At 41.3% G+C, this 11,986-nt stretch overlaps 1 protein-coding gene across 1 annotated transcript in view; it reads right to left on the bottom strand.

Moving 5' to 3' along the window:
- Positions 1–6,909: 6,909 nt before the first annotated feature.
- The window catches only part of SARC_06396 (hypothetical protein), a gene marked incomplete at its 5' end in the record, with an annotated part of 5,586 nt that continues 509 nt past the window's right edge, over positions 6,910–11,986 (bottom strand). Inside the window, 9 exons of the mRNA XM_014299692.1 lie at positions 6,910–7,261; positions 7,583–7,722; positions 8,138–8,329; positions 8,735–9,047; positions 9,479–9,619; positions 9,983–10,225; positions 10,654–10,882; positions 11,202–11,329; positions 11,629–11,756. Of these exons, the coding sequence (XP_014155167.1) occupies positions 7,112–7,261; positions 7,583–7,722; positions 8,138–8,329; positions 8,735–9,047; positions 9,479–9,619; positions 9,983–10,225; positions 10,654–10,882; positions 11,202–11,329; positions 11,629–11,756 (1,664 nt within the window). The 3' untranslated portion in view covers positions 6,910–7,111. The remainder of the gene's footprint in view (positions 7,262–7,582; positions 7,723–8,137; positions 8,330–8,734; positions 9,048–9,478; positions 9,620–9,982; positions 10,226–10,653; positions 10,883–11,201; positions 11,330–11,628; positions 11,757–11,986) is intronic.

Raw genomic sequence — 11,986 nt, forward strand, 5'->3', positions numbered from 1 at the left:
TATATGTATAAATTTATTATAAATCTATCTATCTATCTATCTATCTATCTATTTATATATCTATCTATATCTATATCTATATCTATATCTATATATATATCTAAATCTATATATATATACGTATATATATGTATTAGACGGGCTACCACATTAGACTCTATGTTATAAACGTACTCTTAAGCAGTACGTAAAATATAAACGTACTCTTAATAGTACAGGGAACTTAAGTTTCTTAACGGTTTTATTAATTGATACCTTTTCCATTTTACATATCAGATGTTTGCCCTCGGCCATTAAAGGGCCCGATTAGAATGCCAAAGATAGGATTTGGAATAGTTTTATTAATAGAACTATATTTTATTCCAAATCTATTTGTATCTGAATACTTCGGTAGCGAGATGGCTCAACCGAAAAAAGGTTTCTAGGGACTATTAATATTACTTAGTTGATCCTCCGTTCAGCCAACCAGATGTGCCAGTCTGGTGATTGCAAGTCGGTAATTCTTGATAAGTGGAAAGTTATTGGTTAAGACAAGAACAAAAGACATCAACAGTATTTTCTTTTCTTTTTACATTTTTTTTTTCTAAAGATAGGATTTTAAGAGTCTTTCGAATTCGATCGAATAACGAAAAGATAAATAAAATGCCTTCGGCGAAAACAGTACAGAGAGGAGTATATACAGGCAATGTCTCAGAGTATTGCTGTTTTCACGAGGCAAACATAACTTCACTAAAAGACTAATTACGTTTATTTTGCTTTAATTTCATTTGAGCTTTAGAAGACTTCATTACGTTTAACTATTCTAAGACGTTAATATCGCCTTAAGAGACCGAAACTTACACATTTTAAGGTTAGCAAAGGTATTAATTACTTAGACTACTTAAATGTAAAGGTAGATAACTACCACAATTTTTTTCTTGTCCAAGAGAGTCCTTAAGAGACCAGCTAGCAGTCATAAGTTAAGATTATGACCAAGAAAGACAATACTCGTTCTAAGAAGAGTAGAGCTGAAAAGAAGAGGATGGAGAGAGACGCCGCTGCTGCTGCCGTATTTAACGCGACCGCAGAAGAGGAAAATCAATCAGTAACCGAAATCATTGCTACTGGTATTAATAACCAGAACAATACAGCAGATAAGGGTGAAGACACTCCATTAAAAGAGAATTCCCCTGAAGAACGAGCCCGCGGGCCAACTATTGCGTCCGCTTCGAAGCTTACGTTTACGAAGCCAAGAAGCGACGCAAAAGGATCGGTTAAGACGATCCCTACTAATCCTGATGAGAACACTCAGAAGGATCTAACTCCAATTACAGAGAAAGGAGACAACCCGCATAAGCAAGAGGATGAGAAGGAAAGCTCAGAGAGCCGACCCGAATCAGAATCAAACCAGCCATCGCATATAAGTAAGTTGATCGATGAGAACACTGAACTTAAGAATTAGTTAGCCGCACTGAAGAAGCAAACGACCATTGAACAGGTAGAGAAGACTTATGAGTCAGGTGAGAAAGCAAAATGCTTACGCGAACATATTTCTCCCGGTAATACTCAAGCTCTTGAAAATTGGACCGCCCGTGAACTGGAAAAGCCAGTTACGGACGAGCCCGAACTACCAGGTTTTGCGATAGCCTTTGCGGATTTAAACCCCGAAGAGCAGACACTGTTCACGCCAGGAGTTTCCCCTGGACATGAATCTGCTATTCTCGAGGATATTATAAACCCCGAGACAAGAAAGAAGACTCAGCAGGAGCTTCCCCATTTGGAAAAGGCCCCACGCCAAGTACCAAAGTCTACGGGATATATTCTTCCTATGCATCAAGACCCACAGGTGATTATACCACCTGGGCTTCACATTAACGCTATTATGGACTTTGGGGCACATTTTCGTAGCACTAAAGCTGCCCGTAGGCGCGCCAACGACATCGAGTTTAATCGAGTCGATCGGCACGCTATTCATCAGCCTGCCGAAGATTTCCAATCTGAAGAGGTAACCGCGCTAAATCAGGCCGTAAATGATAATACTCTACAGATGGAGACAGCGCATGACTTACACAACGCTAGCGACGTCACCCACTACGTTAATCTAATCGCTATTAAGCAAAGATGGATATACCAACCACTGCAGGCTCAACGTGGGCAAGACCACCGCGATATCCAGAAGTACAAGGGGCTGATCAGTCGACTTAAGTCGAACTGGGACGCCAACAGCAATAAGGACGAGTTCATAAATAACCATGATCTCGATACCCTGATACGCACCTTAAACGCGTTCACGTTAATGTTGGTGACGAATGATATCGCTCCGCAACAGTGGATAGCTGTGTTAATGCAGTCATTTGACCCTGAGGGTACAAGTTATTTGACTCTATAGAGACATCTCCACGAACTAGACTAGTGTCGAAACTGGACAGCAGTATGTTGGTCAGTATCATCCTTGTTGAGTAAGGACATGCGCAGTCCAGGGAGCCAGCACCAAACACTACCATACAGAGCTACATATTAAAACTCGATGCTGATTTACAATGTCCCAATATTAAGAAGGAAAAGATACATCGATGGTACGAGTTCCTGGCTATGTATGTGTTCTGTATGAAAATTAGCAATAATGACCAAGAAATTTTGTATACTGAACTTAGACGTAAATACGCAAACACACCTTGAGATTTTAGGTCATGAAACAAAGTTTTATCTGACCCGCCTTGAATGGGACAAGTACTATCAAACTGTGTCAACTTTGTATTCTTCCAGTCGAGTAACCTCGCAGACAAAGGCGGTTGTTACGAAACCGCGGGAGCAGACCGATCAAGGGTACGTATCCAGGCAGACCTCAAACGAGAGACCCCAACATACACGTCCACGTGAATCTACTCAATTTACACGCCCTGTTAAGAAGGTGCGTGAGGAGCACAAGGAACCTGCATACAAGCAAGTTAAGAAATGTGCTGATGAGAAAATTGGTTATGACATGTACCAGTAAACCCCTAACGGTAACTGGAACGGAAAGTATGCCTATTCTAGTAAACACTATCTTACAAAATGCGATAAATGTGAGAAGACCAATGGCTACCACACTAAATCGTGTAACGTCAGACCCGACATCGAGTTGTACTGACGATACTACCGGGTACAATCGTTACACAGACAGTACAACGACTCTTTAGATGAGCGTGTAACAATCCCTGTATATTGCAATGGAAATAAAATCCTTGCGTTGATTGATCCTGGTTCTGAAATTTCATGCATATCCGATCGTTTTGCATTAATGAAAGATATCGAAAGGAGAACACAAACAACTCGCCTCATTTTAGCTGATGAGAAAACCTCCAAGTGTGAAACTATGGCAACAGATGTTAAGGTCTCGTTAGCCGATGATAGGAGTATCACTACTCAAGATGTGATAGTTAAGATGTCACAGAAGTACAACATTATAGTCGGAATGAGCGATATACTCACTCTAGGTATAACAGTAACTGGTTTACCAAATAACATAGATCCATTAAAGGATCAATCAGACGATAACTGTCTGAATCCATATAAGGCCCCGTCAGACACAGTCAAGACATTAATACCTGACTTTGCTAACAAAATCATGGATCAGATTCTAGTAAATAAGAAGATAAAGATCACAGAGGCGAATTCTTTCACACCCTATTTTTAAAGGGATTAATGAAAGATAACCCTGAAGTACATGCACATAGAATATGTTCTGGTGCTTCAGCTTATGGTTTTGCGTCAGCCAAGCAAGAATGTATTTATCATTCTGCTCCTCTAGAATAAAGGTAGGGTGTTGAGAATCCACTTGCGTGGTCTCTAAGTCTGTAGTGTTTCCAGACTCCTGCCCTGCTTTCGCATGAGTGTCATAAGTGCGCTCATGTGCGTTAGATACACCTGATGTATTAAATAGTCGCATTATATGTGTATACGCTTCAGGGTTATCTTTCATTAATCACTTTAAAAATAGGGTTTGAAAGAATTCGAGCTTGGATTTATGTTATTAAATAAAGTCCGGGCTAGAGATTGACGCTTCTTAATTGTAGTGTCAATAGTAGATTGTATTTCTTGTGCACAGACTTTAAATGCTGTGTTGCCTTTGAACTGCTTAACGTTCAATTGGGTAGAGAGTGGAATCTCTGATTCTTTGACCTTGTTAAGGAAGGTCTCAGAAGGGGTCCATTTGGTTGTTCCAATGGGACCTATACGACATATCATAGTATGTCTCCAGGGCGTCTTCTGGACGACTCGGGTACTCTGATATAGGAAAGTATCTACTTCCCTATCTAAATATATTGGCTCGCATTGTATCATGCTTATCAATTTATTGAGCCATGGATCTTTACTCCGTAATGGGCAACACAACGTGATGGTAGCTTTATGTATATGAACATAATTTAATAGCTGGGCAATTAACTGCCATGGTGGATTAACCCACGCATTATGTTTGGAGAGGTCTATTTGAAAGGCGTCTCCCAAAGGATGATTTAAAGTCCTGTAATTCGATAGTTGTGCATTATGATGTGCAGCAAACATATCTATGGAACGTGGCCCACATATTTTTGAGCCAGTTCAAACCACCTGGGATTACACTTTCAGTCAGTGGCTAGTAACTCACGTACGGACTTATTAAAGTCCGGTAAATGGTTATGTATTCCTGGCAGATGTTTTATATCAAAATGAAACTTTGATATTGTATCATGCCAGCAACTCAGTAATTGTGAGTCGGTTTTTATCTCTTTCATATATTGAAAAGATTTCTGATCACACATCAGCGTAAATGCTGTTCCGTATAAGTTTTCTCGAAAGTGTGTTAGAGCTGCCACTATGGCTAATAGCTCTTGTTTAACAGTTGGACAATTCAACTGTGAAGCATTTATCGCTCGACTAAAGAATTGTATATATCTAGGTTTGTTATCTATTACCTGATGTAATACTCCTCTTAGGGCTAAGTCGGAGGCTTCCGTTACTATTTCAAACGGCACGCCATCGACTGGCCCTTGTACTACAGGTGCTTGTTGGACGGCGTGTTTGAGTGCTTTAAACGCATCATCCCACTCTTTTGTCCACAAGTCGCCTAGTTTACCTTTGTGACATCTTAGTTGTCCAAAAGGTTTGAGGTAATCAGCCAAGTGTGGTACTCCATCTGAAAAGAAGTTTACAAACCCACTCATGCTGTTAACATCTCTTCCTGTAGTTGGTGTTCGCCAATCTAACAGGTTTTCCACCTTACCGGGGTCGATTTTAATACCTTCCCCAGATATTCGGTAGCCTAAGAGCTGTATTGCGCTCATGGCAAAGTGGCATTTCTTCTCGTTAATCTTGAAGTTTTGCTCGTTGAGTCTCTTAAGGACTCGTCTGACTAATGCGGCATGTTCGCCCTTAGTCTTAAAAAAGATGACTATGTTATCTATATAGACTTGCACGTTAGTCATGTCTGCAAATATTTCATCCATTACTTGTTGGAAGAATGTTGGTAAAGAGTGCAATCTGAAAGGTGCCCCTCTAAACCTTTATTGTTTACCTTTCCACGTAAAACTAAAGTATTTACAATGTGGATCATATATCTGCATTTGATGGTATCCTTGTGTAAGGTCTATAGTTGTAAATACTGTAGCACCTTCCATCCTTCGCAGTAGCTCGTTAATACGAGGTAGGTGAAAGCTATGAGTCGGCAATAATTTGTTTATTGGACTCATATCTAAACATACTCTGACTTTCTTAAACGATCCGTCAGAGTTATGTTGGTCTACGGCTAACAATGCCAAGTTAACTGGCGTATGTTGATAGTTAATTTCTATCACTCCATCTGCTAACCATTTCTCAACTTGTTCTTTTACCGCAGCCTCGTGTCTCCAGGATACATAGTTCCTTGAGTGGCACTTCAACTGTCTAAAGTTCACCTTGGTTAAGTCAAGGCTGACATATCCGTCGTGAAAACGGAATTTTGCCCAATCTGTGATCTTTATCTTCTTATTTACTAGAATCTGATCCATGATTTTGTCCGCAAAGTCAGGTATTAATGTCTTGACTGTGTCTGACGGGGCCTTATATGGATTCAGACAGTTATCGTCTGATTGATCCTTTAATGGATCTATGTTATTTGGTAAACCAGTTACTGTTATACCTAGAGTGAGTAAATCGCTCATTCCGACTATAATGTCGTACTTCTGTGACATCTTAACTATCACATCTTGAGTAGTGAGACTCCTATCATCGGCTAACGAGACCTTAACTTCTGTTGCCATAGTTTCACACTTGGGAGTTTTCTCATCAGCTAAAATGAGGTGAATTGTTTGTGTTCTCCATCAATTATGTACGTCTCTTAAAGGGACTGTAAAAGGGCACATGATTTCGCGAGCTTTGTGATAGATAATTTAATATAGTATATATTGATTATTTGTTCCAGAGCACGATGATAAGGCTGCATGATGCAACAAATTGCCAAGATAAGGCACTTTACTTAACCACTATACTAAGTATTAAACCTTTGTTGTACCGTGACATGCTTGTGGTCCTTAAGTTTCTGTTTAGCTCCCGAGATTGAATGAGAAATTGATGTAGTCAAGAATAAAAGGAATTTGCGTTCCATACTGTACTTTTGCTCTGACTGGTCACCAAATCAAAGCAAGTACGCTTATCTCAGTAGATAGATACCTATTCACTTGGAAAATAAGTTTGAGGGGCCATTCGGAGGGCGACTTTGTGTATACCAGCCACTACGTGAGCTCAATCTTATTTCTTTGGTACAGACTTATGTAAAGAATACTAGATTACAGTGAAGCATGAGGAATTACAATACAAACAAGTTATAGTGTGAAGTGTATTTAATTTGCTAGCGTATATTGCTACTATCTACTGTTGCTTGAACATGTGGACTAGAAGGACGATTTGTCTAGTGCTTCTGGTGCTGGAAATGAATTGATTTATACTGTGAGATCAATTTATTGTATTGAACCTGTTGTACAATTAATGGTCTTCATACCACACCAGCTTATAAGGGGCACCGTTCAGCCTATTGATAATTCTACGATATCATTGATCATAGAAATAGTATCACTGGTGTCAGAAATAAGCACTTCGTTCAACGAAATGTCGCACATATATATTGCGACGTGGTACTTCAATCGCCTCTTAAGTCCTGGGCTGACTTGGCCCTGTCATCGGCATAGCTTGCATACATAATGCACGCGAATACCGTCATAACCATCTTCTGGTTAACTTCGACAATATCCTCCGGCAGAGCATATACCCCAGCACCAACCTTGCGAGCCTGTAAATGAGAGCGATGGTTTTCAATAGGTAAAGTGTGTATCAGTAAATTAATTTTGGTGAGCTGGGGGTGGTCATCATTATGTAGAAAGTGGGGAGGGGGGAGGGACCTACAGCAAGTACGTATATTTGCATTTCAAAATAACCTACTGCATGTATCTATTCTTTATACTATTACATCAAAGTACCACGAATTATTAAGCACAAATGTGGATTGAAAACCTTAATATACGAACATATAGGACATGATCAGTTTAAACTAGTAGCATGAATAAGTAGATGAGACAAACACAAATCAAATCCTACGTAACACGACACATACCATGGAGATGGCGTATTTAGCGTTGGTCAGCTCATCTTTCTCAGAAGATGCATTTTTAATGACGTGATCATAGTTGATCGACCCGGGTTTGATTGAGTCTATCAAATCAATAACGGCCATGGAATCGGAAATACTGGAATCTGTAAGGTGGGAACCGAGACGGGTGAGTAAGTAATAAGACATCACCAGATGTTAAATACTGGACAATGGAGTCCTAAATAAGTGACAATTGAGTCCTACATAAGTGGACATAAGTGTAAACTGGACACAATGGAGTCCTAAATAAATGGCAATTGAGTCCTAAATAAGTGACAATTGAGTCCTACATAAGTAGACATAAGTGTAAACTGGACACAATGGAGTCCTAAATAAGTGACAATCTTACATAAGTAGACATAAGTGGATAACGGACAATGGAGCCATATATAATGAATACTGGGATAGTAAACGAGCAGTCCTCGGAGTATACTGGAAGTGCATAACAAGAAGGTCGAGTCCATAGTCGAAAGTATTGAATCATAATATTCAAAACATTCGGATAAAAGGTGACCGTACTTTTGAAGTTCTTAATGCTGGAGGACTTCTCATACTCTGCCAGTTTACTGTTGGTCCAGGCGATAATGTCTTTGTCGACCATCGGCTGGTCAGTCTTGGCGATGTTCTTTAACATCTCCAAAGTGTACGCCCGCATCAACTGCCAAACAATTGCAAGCGTGAACATCTGGTGTCCATCATAGATATCCTTGCCTGAAATTCGTAAACAATTGGAAGTTGCATAAATGAGATAAACGACAGCGACTACAATATGCATAACTGTTAAATTCATAGCATGGTGCTCAGTGCCGTGTCATTAAGTCACTCGTATGGTAGGCTAATGAAGTGCATATCTGAGACTGTCGACACGCCAATTCAACAATTGGCGACATAATAGATACGATGGAAGGTGACCTCGAGGTCTGTAATAATTCAGTAGCCTTCGTGGTACTCAAGGTACTCTTCCAGACATCCTTATGACCCTCTGAAGGAACTCAGCCAACCTCTCAGATATGTGGTCTGAATGTACTCTTCCAAACATCCAAATATGTGGACACTCTCACACACCATATCATTAGTGGGAACCAAATCGCAGATGCATATAAAAGGGGCACATACCGTCAATTCCAATAAGGGAAAACTTTTTCTCCTGGCCAAGCTTGACAGCGTAGTTGTCGTTCTCGATCTTCTTCATGATGCCACCCATCTTTGTAAACGGAGCCTTGTTGACAATCTTCCAGTCGACCAAGCCAGGGTACACCTTATCAAACAACTCCAGCAGCACTTGGCCATCACGGAGGTCTTGGTAGATGCTACCTACATACTGCACACCCAAACTGTTCATCCAGTTCCTGAAGGTCTTTTCCTCGCGCGTCTCGTTAATCTCCTCAATCTCCACAATCTCTTCCTCCTCAATCTCCAGGTGAGGGTACTGTATAACCGGGTGCGTGACAATGCCAAGCGGGATGGTGGTGAACGTCGTGCAATGCGATTCCAATTCCGCCAGTGTTGATCGCACTCGTGTCACATACCCTTGTTAAGATCAGAGTATATCAATCACTTCGGACGTGGGTTCGTGCCAGTGTCGCGGTCATGCTTCGTGTGAGATGGTGTGCTACGGATAAAAACAGTATAGTGCCGGCCATTCACTGAGATATAGACAGAACCTCACATTCAACATATTAAAATCGGCGTATGAACTCCCACATATTGCCGCAAACATTGCGTGAAGATAACATTTTATCCTTAGATTTTTTTATTGATTGACAATCACTCATACACTCGTACCTTAGTGAACATATACGTATGCGACATAACTTTAACTTATACAAACACGAACCGACGTGACCTACACACACATACCAAGTTGAACAAATTAGCGACAAAGGCAAGATTCAGCTTAGCATTTCCGTTGGTCACATCCTTGGGCTTTACGAAGCGTCGACAGTCAATTTTGGTCGCATTCACCAACATAGACTCGGCACGCTTCTCCAAGTTGCTCTCCTGTGTGAGAAAACAAACACATACGACCGCCATGTGAGTATAACGACAGGTACGATAGGGAGAGAAAGTGTTTACAGTAGAACGTGGCAGAACGTAGAGGACCGCAGTGAAACATGAATAGGGCAGTAGCTAGTATTGAACGGCTATTAAGCAACTCATGTGTGTCCAAGCCGTGACCAACGGCATTGACGAGGCCATTTTACCAGTTTGCAGCACGCCCAAGAAACCAAGGCAATGCAACCGCCTTGGCTAGATGCACGCGAGGAAAAGGATAGAAAATCGCTCAGACTGTGCTTTTCAGCCATAGCGTGTTAGTATCTCTTATTCCATACATGAGATTTTAAATCAACTACACATACATACCTGCAATGGCGTAAGGTCCACCCCGAACTCTTTGGGCGCAATCTGCTTGAGCAGCACCGTGTAGCCTTCACTATCCTTAATGTCGGCGCTGAAGTTCTTGACCTGCTTATCCGAGCCCGCTTCCTTCAGCTGGAAGTTGAACCAGCGCAGAAGAATCTGCTCAGCAGGCAGCGCCATGAGATCCTGCAGTGTCTCGTCCCCCTCTACTAGACGTACTAGGCCCGGGCACATGTTGAGGTTGACCTATACAGCGCATGTGGATGTGTTGGATTGGCGTGAGTGCGCGTAGTATGCATGGAGTCGATAAGGACGGTTGCAAAGGCATTTGAGTTTGGGCTTGAGCCGCGCGTGGGGTATGTGTGTTCGAATTTTGCCACGATGGATAGATAGCAATGGAGGTGTGCGGCTCATGAAAAAAGTCAAATCTGCAAAGGAGACTGACAGGCCTCGCTCAGCGTATAAATACACAGCTTGCAGAGTGCAGAAAGCAAAGTCAAGACTGGACTATTCTGACATTCCAGCCCAGCCAGACACTAGAAGTAAACGATGCTAGTGTGGTCTGGTATCTAAAGTTCGTCATCCGTTGTCTCGATGGAATATGTAAACGCACCTGCTGTTAGTGTAAAACAGATATTCAGTGTATAACGATTTTTTGAAATCAAAACAGGTACCTTCGTAAGAAGACCAATGCGGATAATTTGCCAGATGATACCCAGACACAGATGCGGAACTCCGTCAATTAGATCTTGAGCTCCCACATTCACCACATTGCAACCAATGGCCTTGGAGGAGTTGATGGACAGTGTTTGATTCTCGTGGATTTTGTAGATAGATATGTTTGTGCCCATGTTCAGCGCGCGCTCGTCAATTGTGTTGGGTACGGCTGTGTTAATCAGCTTGCTGGAAGAGGGGGGCGAGGGGGGGGGAGGTAGGAGTTTTAATACACACCAGCGTTGTATATATACATGCACCGTTTCTGATACCCTTAGGCGTCGGAGAGAGAGTTTATTGCTCAGAACGGGGCAAGCGATATCCTCGACTAGTTCGCTAAATCAATACTCGTGTGTGTGTCATATTGTGATGTTCAGCGTCACAGTACTATATAGACGACTGGGCAACGTAGAGAATAACCCATTGGCTTGACAACAATCAAATCTTTCACAAATAGTAATTGGATCGACAGACTAGACCCTCATAGTAAGCGAATGCGAGCACTGACCTCATTAAGACACCATCGTGGCATGCGGTGTAGAGACTATCGCCATCCTGACTCACGGGAACAACACCGCTCTTCTTGAGGTCCTCATCCTCACCTAGACTGTAGTTGATCCAGTCAACGAACGCAACCTGTGGATGTGGCCGCCAACCAGTGAAAAACGAATATTTGACAGAAAAGTGTTAGAAACGAGATAGTCGAGCCCAAGTAGAGTCATGGCAGCGATGCAATTGACAGCCAGGTCATGAGCTGGGGACAATTCGTTCGCAAGTCCTCCGCAGAGCGTACTAGAATTGAATAGTAACTCCAAATGATTTCCGGAATTGTGTCGCAACACCAAAGGAACCCGATAGTACTAATTTTGCATAGCGAATTGTGACTAGCGAATACCTTTATCCTAACTTTTTTATTCATACAGGAAGTGACATACCTTTTCGTCTTCAGTGGCTGAGTGCGTGGTTCCGGAAGCGGACGCCTTTGTGGTTCCGCCGAACTGTTCAACGCCATCGACTGTTTTGATAGCCTTCTTGAATCCGGTTTCCTTCTTTAGCTTGATCGCTTGGAAAAGCTAAGAAAATTAAGATTTTGTGTGCGTATTTAGATAGTGGTGCACGAGGAACTTTGATACGACACGCAGAAAGTACTGTGATATATATATATATATATATATATATATATATATATGTATATATATATATATATATATACATATACATACATATATATATATATATATATGTATATGTATATATATATATATATATACATATATATATATATATATATAT

This window comes from Sphaeroforma arctica, assembly GCF_001186125.1.
Source record: "Sphaeroforma arctica JP610 unplaced genomic scaffold supercont1.455, whole genome shotgun sequence".
In the NCBI taxonomy this organism is placed as follows: domain Eukaryota; class Ichthyosporea; order Ichthyophonida; genus Sphaeroforma; species Sphaeroforma arctica.